The sequence below is a fragment of the Protopterus annectens genome, chromosome 2.part0 (genome assembly GCF_019279795.1).
Source record: "Protopterus annectens isolate FY-2018-M chromosome 2.part0, PAN1.0, whole genome shotgun sequence".
Classification (NCBI taxonomy): domain Eukaryota; kingdom Metazoa; phylum Chordata; order Ceratodontiformes; family Protopteridae; genus Protopterus; species Protopterus annectens.
This window is the reverse complement of record NC_056728.1, coordinates 1,117,751,189-1,117,773,548: the sequence shown is the minus strand read 5'-3', so window position 1 is coordinate 1,117,773,548 and position 22,360 is coordinate 1,117,751,189. Positions and strand designations below refer to the sequence as shown.

The 22,360-nt window shown below is 40.4% G+C and overlaps 1 protein-coding gene across 1 annotated transcript in view; it reads left to right on the top strand.

The window, feature by feature from the left end:
* The window catches only part of LEF1 (lymphoid enhancer binding factor 1), a 506,814-nt gene that overhangs the window by 427,952 nt on the left and 56,502 nt on the right, over positions 1-22,360 (top strand). Inside the window, exon 7 of the mRNA XM_044060380.1 lies at positions 15,755-15,829. Within this exon, the coding sequence (XP_043916315.1) occupies positions 15,755-15,829 (75 nt within the window). The remainder of the gene's footprint in view (positions 1-15,754; positions 15,830-22,360) is intronic.

The window sequence follows — 22,360 nt, the reverse complement described above, 5'->3', positions numbered from 1 at the left end:
CATCGCCAGCTTTTTTTTTTTTTTTTTTTTTTTTTTGTGGACTGATATTCTAATCTGCCTCCTCCCTGATGTCTTGACAGCTTTCATTTTACAGGGATGTTTTTCTTTATATTTTATTTACCAGGGTGGTTTGTTGAAATCACACAAAAACCTACATTTTGCATCTTGAATAAGAATGCTTTGTCTACTGCATGGAGTGCTATTGAGTGGATGGCTGCTACACCCTAGTACTGATCATATACCACAATGTAGTATGCTGGCACTACACACACACTAAAATTGTCCCACATCAATGCATGCAGTAAAGAGTGTACTCTATGCTGGATTTCAGAACAAGTTTAATCAATTACATCTGTAATGTCACTTTGCTAACATATAAAAGACTCCAAGTCATCCATCCAGGATGTAACATTTGCAGGTATGATGCATCCCACAAAGTTGTAGTCAAGGGTCACCATAATTCATCTTAAATTGTTTTTCTGTTCTCTGTGTCAACTTCTCAACCACCTTGCAGCGAAATGCACACCTTCTCATTGTCAGGGTTATTACAGTAGACTTTGATTGTGGCCTGAATATAATTTCTGCTAGATTCCATAAAGATAAAGCCTAACATCTATTTGGAGAAATCTGTAGTGGACTGTACCCTTCCATACATCCATCTAACTTGTAAAGTCCACCACAAGAATAGTTAGAATTTCAGAGACGAGCATACTTAACTACTTAATTCCTTTCTCGATCATGCATGATAATAGGTGTGTCAGTTATTCCTCTCATGTTCAGCAGTCATTTCCATTTGTATCTGCTGGTAACAATTCAAAGTCCAAAAAGATGCTTTTAGACCATCTCCAGGAGCACAAGCTTAAAACAGAGTAGCTGGAGGTAGCTCTGTCTTCCTGTCCATTGCTCCTGCTGAGTAGTAATTCAGTAGTACATTTTTCCCAATACTTTAGCTCATCTTAGATGATGTGTCAACTCCAAGTCCATCATGGATAGACTTGGCCAGTGAGACAAGGTCTGGAAGAATTATCAAGACTGGTCTCCAAGACTTCACGACATTCAAGTAACTTCATAGTATGAGTATTGTTGCATCATTAAGTGGAAAGTCATCTTTTCTTAAGCAATAAACTACGTAAAGCAGAGCAGTTCTTACACCAGTCTTAGCAACCCACTTAACTTTGGTAGAACAAGTCAACTTATCTCAGCTCTCACATCTTCTCCATAATAAGCTGCTGTTTCTTTTAGTTTCTTTCTCTACCCGTAATAGACAGCAAGGTACAGTGGTAATTGGATAGCATTTCCTTCTCCATTCAAGCAGGTCTGGTCTAGCTACCGCTTAAACCTGCATCACTACCTGCTGATGACTTCCCTTTTGGGGGGAGTACGATACTCTGTGGAATATAACATATTTCAGAACTCTGTCCGCTGTTAAATGAATTGCAGTACATATAGCACATGGCAACTGCTTCTATAGACATTTTCTGACTTTGTCACACATTGTTGGTTTTAAGTTTAGTCTAGTATATTTTACACTTCCCTGCTGTGTTAGTGCATTTTCCTTGAAAACAATTAATACTTTGCTACTGACCTGTCATGGTGTACAAACCCATTTATGCTCATTCTAGTATTCACTGTTGCAGTCCTAACTTCTGGGAATTCTTACTTGCATGATCCCATTGGCCAACCTGGCTTCCAAACTATATCTTCTCCTACCTAGCTAAATTGGATGAGGCGGGCAGCTGTAGGGTTTGTTGTTGGGATCAATGCAAGGTTTGAGGACTTAACCCCTCATGGACCGTTTTAAAGCAGAGCTGATTATTCCAACAATAGATGAGGAGCTTTTCTTTAGACCCCTGGCAGAAAAGGTATTCCAAAGACTGGAGGGAAAAGTGGGAACTTTTTAACATTGTGTAGCTTTCTAAATTCCAAATACAGCAGATTTTTAATACTTTACCGAATTATTATTTAATAGATAGGCATCTATAAAAGAAAACACACCATATTGATAGTCATCTATAAAAGAAAAAACATATTAACATATATCAGTTGCATGTTTTATACATCACATATGTTCATTTGTATAACTGTTATCAGTCCAACATTATATAAATTGTTCACTTTCTGCCTTCCCTTAAACCTCACTCCATTGTTCTCACAATTTCAACTTATTTCTATATAATTTGCTCCTACCCTTTCCTAAAGATCCTACTTCCAGTTCTTTTATCTGTTACAGTATTCAAGATTTCCAATACAGTTGGTTTAGACTTCGATTCTCATTTTCCTGTAACTATTTTTTTGGCAGCCACCAGAATTAAACTCGACAAGGACTTACTATATCAAGAAAACTCTGGTTCTGCGTTTCATCTCAAAATAATAATTTCCTTAACACCCATGTGCTCACCCACTATTTCTGACCAAGTACGTTATAAGGAATTTTTTAAAGTCTGCCAACTCATTACACTCCCAATATGTTCCCAGTTTCCTATTTCTTCACCATCACACATCCAACAGTTGCCTTTTATTTGAGGAAATATTCTTTGGAGTCTGTTTGGGGCATGAAAGTATCTGTGCAAATACTTCCAAGCAAAAATCCTAAATCTTTAAGACTTTCCTAAATACTTTTGAGCCGTACATATGTCCTCCCAAGGTTCCTTTGTAAATTACTTATCAGATCTCTCTTCCCAAGCTTTTCTAACCTCCTCTTATTCCTATAGTTATCATGCAGTATTTTATATGCCCTACTAATTTCCTTTTTAACAGCAGCTTCTCTTTTAGATTCAATTAAAAACTCTACCAGAGCAGGGTTTGCACTTAGGATTCCCCAATACCCTTTCTTTTCCCTAACCCGGCTTAATATCACAGTATAGGTAGGCAGTCTTCAGCCTGCAGTCTAAACATCTTATTGGCCTTTTATATTCTGTTACGTTAACCTTTCTAAATGTCCTTCTATTCTACTATTGCAGTATTCATCACATGAGGGATTTCCCACCTAGGGAAGACCCAATGTCTGTACACTATACCAAAGCCTTTTACTACTTTACAAGTATGTGGTGCATCACACCGTGAATGTAGGGCATAAAAGCAACATCCACATGTACTATCCTCAGAACTTCTCTGCTACCAGTCTGAACACAATCTTAGATTGTCTGCTCACCTGAGTTGTTTGCTGGTGTATCAAGCTGTTTCAGATAATTTCCCCATTGGGGTTTCTTTCTTTTTGCTATTGCTTTTGTGAGTTTTTTCCCATGTTATCCAAGAATGTCAGTGTGGGAGACAGATTCCCCATAAGGATAGTCATGAGCAGTGCTTGTTTTGTTTAGGGCTCACCCATAATCATAAATCTTGTGCCATTTGTCAGGCCTTTGTGCCTAAGACATTATATAGTTGGCTTTTATCTCTAGCTAGTTACCTTGAAAATCAGCTTCTAAAATTTTTTATTTTTATTTTTTATTTTACATTTGTTGACCGGGATAGTCCGACTGGATGCATGTCCATTTTCAGCGGAGGCCCGGGGAGAATAGCTCCAAGGGTAAGCAGATACAGCATTACATAATACCAGCATTACGTATTACAAAACAGACTATTTACAGAGATTACATAAGTAAGCAAGTTAAACAAGTTCCACAGGTTACAGTTAATCCTGAGCACAAGTCAGGATTAAATTAAATTGCACAGTAAACTGGTTAACATATTTTTACACATTCTAGAGAGAGTTCGCCAGGCTTGATACATTGACATAGCCAGTTAAGTGACAAATGTTGTTTGAGTCTAGTTTTAAATTGACCTAAGGTGGAAAGTAAGGTAATGTCAGCTGGAAGAGAGTTCCAGGATCTACTTAGAGTTTGCAAAGAGAGAATCACTGGCTGTGTTATTAATTTTGCTAGTCTGAATTAGTAGTTTGTTAGAGGATCGAAGCGGTCTGGGATTGTTATAGGGGGTGATAATATTTTTAAGTGCAGGAGTATTGTCCGCATTATAGAGGATTTTATAGGCCATAATCAGTTGGTTATACTGGATTAGGCTGGGTAGTTCAAGCCACCCAATTTAGATTGATGCAATGATGTGTCCTAAAAGGCAGCCCAGTGGCAAACCTGGCAATGTAGTTGTAGCAAATTGAGAGTTTAAGGACAGTCTTGTTTAAATTCGAGAGTAGAGGGGGTGCATACAGAAGGGTTGAAAGAAGGTGAGAGCGAGCTATGGCAATTTTAGTTGGAGGGGTTAGGAAGGCTTTTATTCTGTAAAGTGTCCCTAGTTTTTTATTGATGGTTTTGATAGTTTGGTTAACATGTAGGTCAAATTTTAGATTATTGTCTATGATGACACCGAATAGTTTTGTAGATGGGTCAGGGGAGATTATTGTGCCATCATTTGATTTTATGGTAAAGGTGAAAGCGGTAGGACCTTACGTGTTGGTGAAAATAACAGCATTTTAGTTTTTTTGGGATTTAGGATCAGATGATGTTCAGAAAGCCAGTTTTCTATTATATTAAAGGTGGTCAGCTACTCTACTGGAGATGTGACTGAGCAAATCAGAGTAGAGTCATCAGCATATTGGATACAGCTGACTTTTGGGAGGACAGTATAAAGGTCGTTAATGAAGATGGAGAACAGCAAAGGGCCCTAGTATAGAGCCTTGTGGTACTCCAAGGGTGTTGGATAGAAGGTTAGAGAGTTTGTTCTGCCAGAAGACAGCCTGCTGTCGACCATTCAGGTAGGATTGAAACCATTGGAGGGCTCCAGTATCTAGACAGAATGTTTGCAGGGTATGGATTAAAAGTTGGTGATCAACCATATCGAATGCCTTGAAAAGATCCAAAAAGAGGGCTGAGGATATATAATTATTGTTGCAATTATGGTTTATGGTGTTAGTAAAGGCTAGGAGGGCTGAAGTAGTGCTGTGATGAGGATGGAAGCCATGCTGAGTGTCTGCCATAAGGCGATTTTGGATTAGGTGGTGCTTGAGTTGTCTATGAATAAATTTTTCCATAATCTTTGCAAGTGGAGAGAGTATAGCTATTGGCCTATAATTGGAGAATTCAGTAGAGCTGCCTCCTTTGTGAAGTGTGATTACATTGGATATTTTCCAGATGGTGGGAATTTTAGCTTCTACTATGGTTCGATTGATTAGTATTGAGACTGGGTAAGCAATAGCATCAGCTGATTTTTGTAGGTACTCTGCAGGGAGTTGATCAGCAAAAAGTGTAGTGGGTTTTAATTTTTTGATCAAGGTACTGATAAGTGAAGTGGCGACTGGTTGGAAGCTGAACGCAAGTAGGTTTCCTAGGGGTGCTACTTTCAGGACCAGGGGAGCTAGGAGGTAGTCTGCTAGCTAGGGCTTGAATTGTCTCCGTAAAGAATTTGTTAAAACCATCAGAAACATCTTCAGCGGTTTTATCAATAGTAGTAGCAGGGATTGGGGTTGAAGTTTGTCCAGGATGTAGTAGATTATTTAAACCTGCCCAAAACTTCTGAGGGTTATTTTGATTTACTGTCTGTAAATTACAGTAGTATTGTTTTTTGTCTTGTAAAATTGATTTTTTGGTTTCGTTCCTGGATTGCCTGTATTTAATGTAATCTTGAGGGTCTTTAGAAGAATGCCATAAAGCCCATGCTTTGTTTCTAAGGGTAATTTTGAGTTTAGACTCTCTAGAAAGCCATGGTGCAGTTTTTGCCTTGGTTCTCTCTGAACGAACAGGTGCATGCGAATCAAGGATCTCAAGGAATTTGTTAAAGTATGCTACTGCTTCCTCTAAGGGGAGGTGTTTTAGAATAGACCAATTACATGAGTTTAGTTCTTGTTGGAATTTGGCAGGGTCAAAGGTTTTATTGTTTCTAACCTTTCTGAGTAAGGGTTGTTGGGAATTAATGGTTTTGTGCTTAATTACATATGTGAGAAGGTGATTGCTTAGGCCATTAAGGAGGGTACCAGAGGTACACAGTTGGGGGTGACTGTTTGAGTACCCAGTCAAGTATACTTTCTTTTTGGTTGGGTTTACCTATCCTGGTAGGGGTGGATATGATTTGTGTAAATGCATGCAGGTTAATATGGGTGGTTGGGGATTCTGAGGAACAAGTGCCCCAGTCTATGTTAAAGTCTCCAAGTAGTAGGGTGTCTTGGGGGTAGTGACATGATAGCCAGTGCAGGATATCTTCAAATGTAGATATATTGTTACCTGGGGGAATGTACATACAGATGATATTAATGCATTTATTTTTATTAAGTTGCAATTTGGTGGCAAGAATCTCTGAGTTATTAATCTGAGGAGGTTGTATTACATCGATGGTGACATTCAACTCAGATGAGTACAGCTACCCCACCCCCTTCTTCGAAGCACGATCCAGCCTGTGTATGTTGTACCCAGGTGGTAACACTTCATTATCTTTAGTGTTAGGTTTTAACCAGGTTTCAGATAAACAGAGAATCTCAGGGGAGTGGACATCCAGAAGTGCATGCAATTCATGTACCTTGTTATTAAAGCTTCTAATATTGAGATGACAGACTAGGAGAGAGTTAGTTGGCCTATTAATTGTAGGTTTGTAGCTTAGATTACAAGTAGAGGGGGTATGTGTATCTGAAGTGAGTGGGCCAGGGTTGGGGTGAATATCACCACCAAGTATTAGGTTGAGTCTATACTTGGTGATGAATTTCAGGAATTTGTTTATTAGTTTGTGGTAGTGTTTGGATCTAGAGCTAATGTGCCTGGAGTTGAGATGTTGATAGACTGAACAAGATGTTGGATAGGATCTGGTACTGTAAGTATGGTTGAAGGTGGAAGGATTTACAGCTGGGGTGATAGTATGGCCTTTTGGGACCTGAAATCCCATGAGAAACTGGTTTTCATACAAGGTAAGGAGGTATGGTGTGAACAAGAGGGGTAGTAAAGAGGAGTATATCATTATCTGTGATTCAGCTAGTGAGTTAAGGAACTGTTTTACCTGGTGATGCAACACCAGAAGATAGAGTGGTGAGGTAAAGGTACTGGAAGGGGGATGGCAGAATGCCAGATGAAAGCTAATAGGTGCTATTAAAATGTAGGTAGTAGAATGGGGGTGGGTGGAATTATCCCAGATGAGAGCAGATAGGATCTAGAAAGTGGGGGAGTGGCTATAGTACTATAAATTTAGAGGTACTGGGGGCGGGAGGAAATTGGGGGCAGGGAGGGGAGCGAAGAGAGCCCGAGCGTAGCGGGGCTATTGCAGTTTACAAGGTTTCCTAAGGTGTCCTAAAGCTAGAAGGTAAGTATTACAGCTCTTAATGTAAGAGTCAATTTACTTCAGGTACAGGGGAAGGAGGCAACCACTCAAGTAGAAACAAAGAGCCCTATGGCTGACCAATATGATGACCTGCTTAATTACAAAGCACTGTAAGTGAAAGCTTAACAAATGCTTTTTGTGTGTGTAACCTACTCTGTTTAATGTTCAGAGAAACTGATTGCAGTCCTGTAGACATCGTTTTGTAGGGAACTGTAGAGTTCAACTAGAAAAAGAGAAAAGCAGAGATTCTAGGGTAAGCATGAAGGCAACAATAGGCAGTTATTATATAATAATGCATTCAGAAAGGTGTGGTGGGGGGGGGGGTAAAGTAGCATACTTCAGAATGAACTAAGATTTATAGCTAAGAAACCTAAGCAAGAGAGCAATGCAGTAAATAAACACTTACCAGATTTTAAAGATGTACCAGAAAAACTAAATCAATTATTCACAATTGTACAACTGGAAAATTGCCAGTAAAAGCACTTCAGGTATAGCTAGCCCAAGTTATTCAAGTCATAAAAGCTCTTCTTCAATGTGTGTGTGTGCAATTTAAACATTAAAAAACACATGCAGCAAGGAAGAGCTCTGATTATACACTTTCTCTAGGTACAGGTTCAGTTTAAACACAAATATTACCACAGAAATTCAGTAAAGTCACTAGCTACTTATAGAGCCTCTGAAAAAAATAGAGCAGTCTGTGCAGAACCAGAATTTAGCAGCAGGTCATTCAGTTACATAAAAAACAGTAAAAGATCTATACAATGAAGAAACGTACACTGTCACACCAGGTCAGCCAAGGGGGGAAGAGAAGGAAATCCTAAGCACCTAGATTTGAAAATGATGCCTGTACTGAATTGCAGCAGTTTAACCTGTTTGAGGAAAGAAGGGGGTGGGGGAAAAGAGAAGGCAGTGGGAGTGGTGGTTACAAGGAATACCCTGATTGACTCAAGACACCACACCAGAGATAAGTTGAATGTAAGGGCCTAAAATCTGTACTCAGTACATTAATTTTAATGTTAATTGCACTCAGCACTGTAATTCCACTTATGTTTAGCAGGAAAGACAGACCAACGGTATACAATTTTGGGAATTTTTACAAGGGTTACTTGTTCAAATGTCAGGCTATTGCAGTTTACAATACTACTACTATACATACTATACAAATTAATAAAATGCTTGGCAAAAGACGATATGGAGGGAACATCTGGGCTTGAGGTCAAGCCGTCTTTGAAGGTAAAGGCAAAAAAGCTTTGGTCTGACTTTTCTGTTGCACCTCCTACATAAGATGTCTCTCTCAAGGATGATGGCCAGGAGAGGTGTCTTGTTGGGTCAGATTCATCAGTTGGGACTGCTTCAGAGACCACTATGGATCCCAATATGAGCACGTCCTTGGAAGCTCTGCAGATGTCCTCTTCAGATGCTCAGGGGGAACCTAAACTCATTATCTCTGAAGGCCCTAGGGGGATCCTCAAATTTTGGTTAAGGAGGAAGTTCAGACTACAGTTAGTAGGCCAAACCAGCTTTCATAAGGTGAGTGTGCAGTTAAAAAAGATTAAACCTCTCTCTGCTCCCAGAGACCCTCAAAGTGAATGGCAAAATTTTACCCCACTGCTTATTTAATGCCATTATGACTTTAAAGCCTCCTTCCAGTGCATCTGTCCCTTCCCTGCCTTGGACATCTTTCCCTCAGAAGAGAGTTGGAGAACAGGAATATTCTAAGAATGAAGTATCTTCAAGTGATGAATCCTTAGTGTACTCCACCAAGATTTCATCTCCTTTAATAGTATGCATCTTCAGAAGAGGAATCTAATGGCACAGAATCCCCTATAGAAGAGATTGTATTTGGGAAACTGTTGCTAAAATGAGGGGGGGGTTTCAAGTGTGATTGCTCACAGGATTCGGGGGGGGGGGGTTTCAAGTGCGATTGCTCACAGGATTCGGATGTGCAGAAGAGATTTTGAGCTCGTACAAAGGGAGTCTCCTTCCCCTTGTGTTCTGCCAGTTTTGTCTGCTTTACTGGATGCATTGTCTTCTGCGTCCCAGGCTCCAGATTCTCAGCCCCCTGCCTCTAAGAAGCCAGACCACATTTATAAAGTGTCAGAGGACAGCAAATTTCTTTTCAAGTTTCCTTAAGCTGACCCTGCTGTGGTTTTGGATAAACCCTCCAGACTACTGCCATCCACTTCCTTCTGATAAGGAGAGCAGGACTATGGAAAGGCTGGGCAAGAAGGTCTGCACCTCTGTCACCCTAGCTTTCTGTGCTATTAATTGCCAAGCTCATATGACCAGATATGTTTTGCTCTCCTTTCTCAGGCCACTCAAGTTGTTTCTGACCTTCCAGATTCAGAAGGAAAGATGCATACCCCAGTTAGGGACTTCCTCTCAGCATGCCATTCCATTAAGTGCAGCTGTGATGCAGCAGAAGCATCCACCAGGGCAGCTGCATCAGGTTCTGTTTTGAGGAGGTACTCTTGGTTAAGGCTTCAACCATTGCCAGATGGCATTAAATTTGTTAATGGATGCTCTTCTGGATGGTAATGCTTTGTTTGGTACTGCTGCTGATTAAGTTCTTGCAGGCGAAATGCAAGGAGTTACAGGATTTGAAACCTATTTTTGTCACACCTGTGCCGAAGTTTCAAAGAAATTGTCCTTCCAAGACACCTTATATTCATAAACAGGCTTGCCCACCCAATATAAGAATAACGAGGTTGGTAGAAGAGCTCCTGCAGCTAAGGCTTTTCTGGCTCCTCCTGGCCAGAAGCAGCCTTTTCCTGACAAACCAGGTAGTCTGACTACCTCACTTGTTACAGCCCTCTTCCTCTTTCTTAGTCTCTTCCAGTTTGGGAAAACATAACTCAAGACACATGGGTTCTTTCCGTTATTCAACAAGGGTATTTCATGGCCTGGAAATATCTTCCTTCATTCACAGGCATTCCTCAACCACCTCAGGAACAGCTGCAGTTTTTTTCAGAGGTGCTTCAGGAATTGCTGAATCAGGGAACAATTAAGGAGGTTCCACTGGCTCCCAGAGGAAGAGGGTTTACAGAATGTTTCTTGTGCCTAGAAAGGATGGTCCTTGGAGACTAATTCTGGATCTTTCACACCTCAGCACTTTCCTGAAGATTCCTTCTTTTTGTATATTGTCGCATCAGACTTTATTCCTTCTCATTCTTCCTCAGGCTTTCATGGCCCTGCAGGATATCAAGGATGCCTACTTTCACATTCCTGTTCACCACTTTACAGGAAGTTTTTGTTTCTCTTTTGCTTCCTCACATTTTCAGTACTTTGTGTTGCCCTTTGGCCTTTCTGCTGCCCCAAGGGTATTCACCAAATGTCTAGTTCCTGTAATTGCTTTCTGCAGGCTTTGAGGCATGCACATTTTCCCATATCTGAACAATCTTCTGCTTCAGGCAGCTTCTGCAGAAATCTTGCTGCAGAACCTATGCTTTATCATTTTGCTTCTGCAAAGTTTGGGATTCCCAATCAATTTCAAAAAAATCCTCTCTTATTCCTTCTCAGGATCATCTTTTCCTGGGGTCCAGGATACAGACAGACCTTATGCTGGCCTCTCTGCCTACTCTGAAGGCACTGTCCCTCATTTCTTTCAAAATCTTCTTCCTCTATGCTTTGTTACAGCCAGGGAGTTCCTGAGGCTTCTGGGTTTTTATGGCATCCACCGTTCCAGTGTTACCTCTGGCCAAACTGCATATGAGGAAGTTCAGTGGTGTTTGGATGCAGCATGCACATCCTCTAGACTACTTGGTTCCTTTCCTTCCCTTTGTAAAGAAGGAACTTCGTTGGTGAATTCAGCAGATGTCTGTGAACCCAGGCCTTCTTTTGCATACTTGTCTTCACTCTCAAGAGCTGTTCAGATGCATTAGATGCAGATTGGGGAGCAGCCTTTGTTTCCTTGAAGGTATAAGGGATTTGGTCCCCTTCTCAAGAAGCACATCAACATCAAACAGATAAGAGCGCTTCTGATGGCTGTTCAAACCTTTCATCATCTTTTCCTCCCATGACCTCTCAAATTGTGTATAGACAATACAACAGTCCCCTGGTATGTAGACAAATTGCGGGGAGACAGCATCTTGTCTTCTGTGCAGGTTAGCTATCATGGCATGGCAACTTGCAGTTCAGTACCATGTCATTCTTCAGGCAGTATATATATCCTCCAATCAGAATTATGTGGCAGACACTCTGGACAGGTCCTTGACTAAATCTCACGAATGGATGCTTCACAGGGATGCATTTCTGGACATTGTCCACCAGTGGCGTGCTCCTCAAGTAAATCTATTTGCCTCCCCTCTGAACAGACAACTTCCTCAATTTTGTGCCAGAGTCCCAGGTCCTCTGGTTTGGAAGGTGGGCACCCTGTCTGCTTCTTGAAAGTGGATGTTTCTTTATGTGCCCCCCTTTACTCTCATTCCAAAAGTCCTGTTCAAGATTCAGCAGGGCAAACTAAGTATTGCTGGGGACTCCCTTTTGGCAAAGACAGTATTGATTCCCTCTTCTGCATTTAGCCAAGGGCAGTCATCACAAGTTACCTCACAGTGTGGACCTTCTCACAAAAGACAAAGAATCTCTCATTCATCCACACCTCTCTGCTCTGCATATGACTCTGTGGGTGATAGGGTTTTGATTACTTTCAGACACCTTTTCTCCGAGGACATGCTTAGGGTTCTGCAGGAGGCCAGTACTGGAATCCTACTTATCGAAATGGAAGAGGTTTGGTGTTTTTCATGTAACCTGGATCCACTAACTGTGGATGTCCCAGTGCTTCTATCATATTTTGTGTATTGTTCAATGCTGGGTTGGCTTACTCTGTCAAGGCTTGCCTGTCAGCTATTTTTGCTTGTCTGCCTTTATCTCCTCATTTAGCCTCTAGATTTGAGGCTTCTCAATTCCTCAAAGGCATCCTTCACATTAGACCTCCCAGGAAGCTTGTTCCTCCTCCTTGGGATCTTAACTTGATCCTTTTGAGCCTGCGGCTTCAGCTTCCTTGCAATATTGTACTTGGAAGACTGTTTTGTTAATTTTGACTTCAGCCAGATGGATGTCTGAGCTTCAAGCCCATATTTTTTGCTTTTCATGAAGACAGGGCGTCCTTGCATGCTAACCCTTCTTTCATGCCCAAGGTTGTGAATGAGTTGTCACTTAATCAATTTACTTGCCCATTTTTCCCCTTCTCCACACTCTGCTAGTAAGAAGGTGCTGTATACCTTGGATGTGTATAGACAACTATTTGGATAAGACTATCCGGAAATCTGATCAGCTTTTTCTTTTTTCATCCCAGGTCATTGGGATAGTCTTTTTTTTTTTTTTTTTTTTTTTTTAAGCAGACTATTTCTTCTTGGATTTCTAAGGCTATTTCATTCTGTTATGTTTTTCAAGGAGGAAAGAGCCTTCCTTATCAAGTTTAAGCTCATTCTACTAGGGGTGTGGCTTCTTCTTGTGCTTTATTTCAAGGATTTGGGAACTAACTTCTACTGTGTCCTCAACTACACCCATCTATTTCTTTATAGTGGATTGTCTCTATTCTTAAAGGTTATAGTTGATCATCTCTTCACTGTTTAGATTCATTTACTTCACTACTTCATAATTTCTCATTCTTACTCACTGTATTAGCTCTACATGTGCACAAATCTCTTTGAGGCATACTTGCTGTTTGTCTCAATTTTTCACACAGTTATCAAGATTTCTGTGGTATACAAGTTCATTCCTATGATGTATTATTTTTAATCTGTTTTTCACTGTTTTTGTTAAACTTACACTTATTGTAATGTCATTTTATTTCATGAACATCTATGTAACTCTGTATTTGTTTATCTGTCTTTGGAGCTTTTCTCCCAGGGTCTCCTCTGAAAATGGGCTACTAGCCCAGTCGGACACTACCGGGTAAACAAATGTAAATAAACTCCATTCTTGAAGCAGCTACTTAGACTTCTGTACATACTTGTAGCAAACATTACAAGTTGAATGGAGTTTCCAGATCTAGAGCTGGCTTTGCTAGAGCCATTCTTCATGTTTTTTAGAGAGTTCTACTGGCCCTTCTCCCATGTTTCTTCCTAAGCAACTATGCATACTGCAACAGTAGAACAGAAGAACACAGTATAATTGTGTAAAATCTTACTATAACAAGTCCTTCGCGTCACTGTTACAGTATTCTGTCCCTCCCTCCTTCCCCTGGTTGTTTTTCTTTTGGCTGTACAGTTTACCTCTTTTGTTCCTTGGACTGGTGTTCCTCCTGGGGCATTCAGTTCTGAGTAGTAAGTGTGGATGTCACTTTTGTGCCCTACATGCATGAGGAGCATACATGTAACGTACCACATACTTGTAAGTAGTAAAAGGCTTTGGTATACTGGCCAGATGTTGGATCGCCCTAAGCAGGGAATCCCTCATGTTATGAATACTGCAACAGTGAGCAGGATGACAAGTATCGTTATGGTAAGATTTTACACAACTGTACTTTATTTGCTGTCAATACCTTGATTTCTTTGCCAGTTTTCTCCAGTAAACTCCAACCCTATCTTGCTTATTGCCTGTACCTCTAATTGCAATTGTCCTTCTCAGAAAAATCTATTTACTCTGTTCCCTACTACCACAAATCTACAATTCTCTTTTTTCCTTCTTCTGTCAGTATTGGAGCTACTCTAGCAATTAGTACAAGTAGTCCCCTTTTCCTTTATCTCTGGTATTCTGTTGATTCTTTCTTGAAATCCTTTCTTTATCAAATTCACTTTTTCTTTACAAATGTGTCTCCTGCAGCATTGCTATTTGCATTTTGCATTTCTTAATATAATTCAATATTCTTACCTTTCTGTTTATACCTGTGAGACCATTTATGTTCTAAAATAATATGGATAGTGCATCCATTATGATGGGTAGGAATAATAACTTGTTATGCATGATAGCGTATTTAAATGTCTATTTCCATTTTATTTGTTACATGCAGCTACTAATGTTTGGCACGTTAATCTTTTGTACAGTTGTTTCTTGTCATTTCCATTTGAAACTATCACATTTTTCAAAACATTTTTTTTTTGAGGGTTTTCATTAAAACAGAAAAACACAACCATAACCCATTGTCACAAAACAAAACCCAACTATGTTCAAATAATGAAGTTTAATCCTCCTAATAGGAACAATTGTCTCAAATCAATAGTTTGGGTGTTTGGGATTACCTAACCTAAAATTAAGATTGTTCATGCTAAATCACACATAGAGCCTGTGATCAAAGCTGAGATTTTCTGCTGTATTCCCCTCCTAGATGTGAAAACCAGCTTGTATGCTTCAGAAAATATTAACTTTTAGCCTTAAGCAAATGTGCACTGGCTATCTTTAAATAAAACTAAATTATATACTGTTCTAGTAAAGCATTGAAATATTTAGGCTACCCAAGAAGCTGCCATCTCTTATTCACTTTCATTGATTTCAATCTTTTTTTTTTTTTTTTTTTTTTTAACCATCCTGCTTGCCTTTGTACATTTTACTTTTCCTTTGGCAACTGTATTCAGAACTCTTGAGGTTTACTGCCAGCACCTGTAGTCAGCTTGTCTCCATGGAAGCATAAAAATGAATGTACAACTGCCCTCTGCTGCAGATTTCTCAACTAACGTTGAACATTTATTTGCTAAATGAAAGAGAATACATTCACCATGTTTTCTTATTTTTCAAGCTTGCATGCTCACAAAAGAACGTTTTTTTAGATTAAGCCAAGAGTATTATCCCAGACATTCACCTATCCAAGTAAGAGAAAACATTTTAATTCTACATGTGTTATCTGTGCATTTGCAGTGTATTAATTTAAACATGCTTTTTTCTAGACTTTCTTCTCTTTTTACATTGCAATGCCTATTTTCCTTGAACTAAAAAAAAAAAATACTTGTTGACTTTAGTACCCTTACCACATACAACAATCACGGGAAAGACTCCGCTTCTCCACCTCATTTTACATTTCTCTGACTACACACGACTGCTTTACTATATAAAATGCAATTTATATCCTGAAATGTTTTCTACAAAAATTGTTTTACTCTGAAGTATTTTCTTTTGTGTTTTTCTAAAACATTAATGACATGAAGTGGGGTATGTGCTTTTCAGTCTACCCACAGGTTTAACAGTCAACTAAAAGTCCATTTTTTCTTAGACACTTTTTCTTACAAAGCCACAATTCCCAAGTATGATTGATGCTTTATAGTCTCACATTTATTCACTAATTTAGTGTTGCTGCTGGTCTTCCTGTACATTTCCATCTGCTATCACCAGACTCTGGTTCAAGTCCAAGGTACTCCTGATTCTTCCAGTTAACTCCCATCCTTTTCTATCTCAAGCATTTCCTTTGAAACATTGGAAAAGGTTTCACTGACAGTCCCTCTCTAACTTTTGTTGCTAGAAGAATGTGAATCATAGTCCCCTTTTGTTTGATGTCTCATTTGTTGTTGGACAAACTTTTGTATTTTCTCCTTAGCCTGTTCTGCATCAAAAAATGTCTTTAATATTCTAGGAGAATGTGTTCTGAAGACAGCTGGATACAGCAACTTGAATCTCACCTGCCACTCAACATTCCTGGATTGCTGGGGTAAATGTGCTTCTCTTTTGCCTGGTGTATAGTTAGTAATCATTTTCCATACTTTTTTTTGTCTCCAATTTTTAATACTTTGCCTTTTGTCATAGTTTTGTCAGCATCAACTCTTTCTGCTGGCATGATTGCATCTTTACTAACATAGAGCTTGTCTGCTTTCTCATGGACAGGTTTGGAGCGTACACTCAAAAGTGCCCTTTCAGTTAACAAATCCTGTTGTGGAATACTAGTCCATTTGTTTATCTGTGTTATAAAGTTAATACACTCTGTGCCTTCCGGTTTCTCTCTACAGTAGAAAACTTTCAGGTTTTCTGTGTGCTCCATCTTCTAACTCTTAACATTTTTTTTTTTTTGCTTTTCTTCATTTCACCCTTGGATTTTTGCAGTTTCATCAGTCCATCTGATTAGCTGTTTAAAGCTTACATTTGTTCCAGCCTTTGTTGTTTGAGGTGACATACTCCATCAATGTTCCATGTATTTTAATCACCTCTGAGTACATCAGCTTTGATACAAGTGGTGGCTAAAGTCTGAACTGCATTTTGCTTAACAGCTAAAGAATTCTTCCCAGTCATTGTTTTCTTTTTACCCTTTCTAGTTGATTTTCTTTTTCTTCATTGCTGGCATCCACTAGCCAGTAACTGACTTGTACTAAACCTAGCAGAAGTACTAGCCTCTGGCTCTGTTTTTTCACACTAGGCGAGCAGAAATTAAGCTGTTGATCACTGTGCAGTAATCTTGTTAAGTCCCCAGCAGAAAGTCTTATCAAAAGCCACCCCCCTTTATGTGAAGCACAAGAAATGCAAAGGGTAAGAAAATCCACTACTGAAAAGTGGCAAATGGGTACAGAAGGATAAGTCTGGAAGTCCTCGGGGTCAGAGTAACCAGAGGACGCAGCTATGATGCAGTCAAGTTTATCCCTCCCAAAAGTCCTACGTCAGCCATAATCTCCCCTTCCACACCCTCCTATCCCCTCAAGGAGAAGGGAACATACAAGTCACTTTACAAAAGAATGGGAGGAGATCTTTCAGGACCAAAGGAGTCCGTGATGAAATCTTGAGACTTGCTGTCAGTTTGTTGAAGGCTATCCCTAGACTGAGTTTCTCAGGAATTCCTTCTCTTTCAGAGGAACAGGTAGGCTTGTTCCACCCCTGATAGAAAATCTCCAGGCACAGGGAACAGTAGAGTACCAAAAGGAGAAAGAATGTGGTATTCCTACTTCAAAGAAAAGGAACTTAGAGGCTTCTGTTAGATTTGTCAAAGCTGAGAACTTGGAGACATGCATTATATATGTGAAAGCTTGAACAAATTTCTAAAAAGCTGTTTCTCTGGAACATTCCACCTCTTCTACTCCCACAGGATTTTCTTGTTTCATTGGATCTAAAAGATGACTACCTCTACATTCCCACTGTCTGTGGGTACAGACAAGTGTGTGGTATTCATTGTAAGGTAAGGGATGCCTGTTATCACTTTTCTCTTATCCTTTGGCTTGTCAGCTGCACCTAGAGTATTTGCATGCATCTAATTCCAGCAACTGCTTATCGTTAGGACCAAAAACATTAACATCTATCACCAAACTGGATGTCTGCTGATTTGAGCAATTTCCCTAGAAGAAATTCAGAAGGCTGTACAGTTTGCGTCTGTCTCTCTCTTCCCTCCCTGAAATCCCACCTCATTCCTGCAAGACAATCATTAACTTGGAGGGCATGCTGAACAGTGAGGGAGGCTAGGAGACCAAATGCCAGAAATTTTATGTAATTAAATGGAAAATATTCTTCTTATGTTTCCTCAGTAGATACCAGAATTCAAATGCAGTACAGGCATCTTTGGCTATCCCTACCTGTCAGATTTTTATTGTGTAAGACTATCCTATGACTCTAGTAGTCATTTGACCCCCCCCCCTTCCCAATTATATTCACAGTTTTCCAAACAGTTCCTTAACAGGGGTCCTGCATTTGAGATCACCCAACAAAAGGATTGCTCCACCATGGGACTTAAGCTCTGTATTGGAAAAGTTTGATTCATCTCTGCTTATGCACCCCACAAGCACTTCTCTTAGAATGCTTTTATTGGTCATTGTTAACCTCTAGAAGGGTTTTGGGGCTGCAGGCTGTCTTGTACGAGAGACCTTATTGATTTTCCATAAGGATAGGATCATATTGAATAATACTCTTACCATAATTCCAACGTAGCAAAATTATCCTTGAACCAGGCTTTTCACCTCCCTGTTTTCTTCCCAGTTCCACAAGTAACAAGGGTGAAGAGATTTTACACTCCCTGGGTATTTGTAGTCAACTGTGTTTTTATTTGAACAAAACTGTAAACAAATTAGAAAATCGGACCAGGTGTTTATCTCCCTTGCCAGGGACAAGAAGGAAAAGCTTGTGAACAAGCAGATACTATCTAAATAGCTAGAACGTTGCATTTGCTTTTTACTCTTTCCATGATACTATCCTTCAGCATGCTAGAGCCCATTCTACTAAGATTACTGCATCCACTACTGTTTTCCTCAAAGGGGTTTGTACCCAGCCCATCCAGGAAGCACATACCTGGTCAATAATCCATAATGTCTCAAAATACTATAGTCTACGTATTGTTTCTAGAGCCAGGGCAAGTTTTGTCATGGCCTGCTATCTACAACCCTCTTTCAGGGCCAGTCACCCATTGGTCCTTCAGTTCTGGAAGTCTCCCAAAAGTTTTAACTACAGCTGTGAACATTGTGATAAACATAGTACAGTGATTGGAGCTTGCCTTAATTGTAGATGCTGTAATATTTTCACTGTTGTGAGTTCCAGTTACCTCACACCACCATCCCTCTGTTTCTTTCTTGGACATCCTGAGGTGGGGATAATTACCCTATTCCACATGTCCTTCACCTGCTTTGTCTTTTTTCCTCAAGACTCTCATAATGCACAGAAAAGCAACTTACAGTATTTGGCCTTAATCGCTGGGAATTAGCCCTCCATAGCACTTTGTGTTCTGGAACCTCTGGTGATCCTTTTTGCCCAGCTAGAGCACAAAAATGGCACAAATATACCACCTCTAATCCCACTGACATGTTTGCATCTGGATGGGAAGGAATCAGATGGGGCAAGGTGTTTACATTATATAAAAATGCCTTTTCTAGTCTCACTTTTTCCTTTCATTCCCATCAGTCAACATTCATCATGTAATAATCACATTGCATCATAAGTTTTACAGCTGTCAGTTTTCCTATCCGGACAACATTACTGTTTGTCTTCATTTATAGAATCCTTAAACTCAATTTTTTTGAGGGGCAGCCATAATATAAACTATTGGGCAGTTTAAATTGCAATTATTGAGGAATAGTAACCACTGTATTTAATTCTGGCAGTGCTGTTTGTCAAGTGTAGGTTAACTTTGTGAATCTAGTACAGTGCATCTGTATGCAAACAGCATGTCTTAAATACTGAGTAGCACAGCAGTTAAGGTTACTGCCTCTTAGTGCTTGGTTCTCCACTTCAGTTCTCTTTTGTGTACCCTCTGTGTGAAGTCAGCACGCCCTTTGTTTCCCAAATTAATTTGTGTCTGGTGTTTTGGTTTTTCCCACATCCCGAGCATATGCCATAAGTAAATTGGCTATCATCTTAAGTTGTTCATAGGTGTACATGCCATGCAAGAGCTTGTGTGTGTGCTTGCATTCTGGGATGGGTTGGCAGGCATCCTTTCAGGATGTTTCTCTGCCTTATGCCCGTTCAGTTCCAAGACAGTAGACATTGTACAACATACCATTCACAATACAGGGTAGAATACATCTTTGTTTCACTTTCCAGCTGCCTACTTCATCACATTAACCACCCACTGTCTGAGCAACCACTTGGAAATGTTTGCAGCTTAGATGAAGGACTTGGGAAAATGGACCATTAATTTTTCTGGTAGCTGGGCATATGAGTGAATATGGTCTAGATGAGGGATGTAAGAATGGTATATATGTTTCTGTTCAGCTCTGAGGTCCCACCATTTGTGATGGTATTCTTGAAGAGCGAAAAGGGGAAGAACAAAAATTTTTGATAAGCACTGCAAAGATGTTCTTCACAGTCATTGTTGCTGTACTAATTCTTAGGTCTTTCTGCCATGCAGAATCCTGTGACTAGCCTGATTTCCAGAGTCTTTAGAACATCTCTAGATGACAAACATCTGAAGACTGACATTTGAACATCGTGGTATAAAAAAAGCAGAGCCTCTGCACCATCTTCAGTTCTTTCTAGCTGTGCAGTCCAACGCACTTCAGTGTATACAGTGCACTCGCAGTTTCAGTTGGATGACACCATGAAGCCCATCGACAACTCGGATCAAGGCACCTTCACAACCCCATGGTCTGGTGGCTTCTAGGCCTGTGGTGTACAACCCCATGGGAGGCCACCATGGTTCTTGGCCTACTGTTCACTTCCACAACATTGTTTGTAGGATCTGTGGTCACTAGGCCCGCAGCTACAGATGCTTGTGTTGCAGGTACTGAGGAAGATGCCTTTCATTCTTTAATCTATTGAGAGAGACTCCTTGCGTTCCTCAGCCTTGGAAATCCAGACCGATGTCAAGGTCAACTGACTGAACGCTGCTTACTGACAAAAGTTTCTTAAACTGAAAAGAACTGTCAGCCTTCCTCTTTCATCTCTTCAGCCCTCTGTCACTTCAGCTTATACCAAAGTCCAAAACCTCTTGAAAATCCCCCACAAGTTTGATTTCATATCTAGGGAGCCCAGTCACACTTAGGCCACTACTGCTGAAGCATCACCTTCCAAAAGGCCTATGCAGGTGACCTTTTAAGAAGATTTACAATCCTCAGGCTCTGAGGAAGAACAGGAATTACCCTTTTCTGAGGACCTTCCAACCTAACTTACCTGGACTCTAACTCTGTTACCCTCTCATCTGTGCCCCCCCAGGGACCTACCTTTTGGGGATATACCCTTCATAGAATCAAGGATGCTTTTAGCTGAGAAGGCAAACAGTTCCCACAAGCTTAGGATCACGGTATGGAATTGAGTTTACCTTCACCTACACTACTAGCTGTCCCCCCAATGCATGTGGTGCTTGACATTTTTGAAGACCTGTCTTTACACTCTGGTTCTGTACCACTGGCTCAGAGAAAGCCTGACTGGTTTTACAGAGTGCTTGACTCACACAAGCACCTTTACAAAAACCCTGAAGCAGATCCCTCAGTTTCTACTGAATTCAATAAAGGGATGCCAAAGGTTGTAACTAGACATCCACTGCCTAATGACAGGGAAAGCAAACTTTAGACGGGTTTGACAAGAAGGCATATACTTCAGCTCTCCTTAGTATGAGGGCACTTAATTGCCAGTTTCATATGCTGAAGTAATTAGAATTCCTTCAGAACCAAATTATTAGTAAGGTAGAGATGGTTACTGACAAAACCTTGTCTAAGGAAATTCAGGAGATAACTAGAACAGCCTTACAGGTTTGCAGACGCTGCTTAAAATGCATCTAGTGCATCATACCCTCTTCACACAGAGCAGTCACCACTGGCTTAGTCATTCTCGCACACATGGATGGCTCAGGACTCTGACTCTGTCAGATTAGGTCAAGGCAGAGCTACTGGATGCTCCCCTAGACAAGGAGTTCCTGTTCGGACCCCCAGCTGAAAAGATGTTCAAAAATCTGGACAAAAAGGAAAACACTGAGTTTTACCTTTACCTACACTTTGGTATAATAGGAACTACCCTTCCAAGCCATGGCCCTATCCCCCAAGACAGAGCAAGATAGGGTCAGACAATCCAGAAGGTGGCAACTGGAACCAAAAGAGACCAGGCAGCTCCAAAGAGCCCACCCAGCACAGAGACAAAACTCTGATTTTCCTCAGTCCCTGAGCCCAATACCCCTGTTTATCCTCCCTCAGCCCTCTGGCAGGAAGGCTCTCTTCCTCCTTCCTGCAAAGATGAAAAACATGGATCAGTGGGACATTCAAATCATAGAAAGGGACTACTGCATTCAGTTAAGAGAAATTCACACCCTTCCTAGGCATACCAAAATCACCAACAGTGCAGGTGAGTCTCTTACCACCTATCCTTTTTATCTTTGCTACAAGAAGTATCCATTCAACTTGCTCATTTGGAAAAAAGAAAAAAGGTTTTTATTCAAGGATTTTCCTAGTCCCAAAACAAGAAGGCACCTGAAGGGTCTATCTTGGACCTGGCAAGGTTGAACAGATTTCTCTGTTCCAAATTTCAAAATTCTGACCCTACAAAAGTTAGTGCCCATGATCTTCCAGGATGCATACATGGTAACTCTAGACCTAAGGGATGCTTACCTTCACATCCCTATTGCACACTACAACAGAAATCATCTGCACTTTTATAGCAACAGGCTTGCACCACGAATTCTGATGTTCTTCGTTTTTCACTGTTGCAGTCATCACATTTGGATTATCTGCTTGCAGTAGCCCTCAGTCAGCCTGATTATCAAAATTTTGGGTCCTGCGTCGGTTGCTGTCCCATCTTCCGTGACGTCAGGTAGTCAGGGGTATAAAGCATGCAGCCGATGTCATTACAT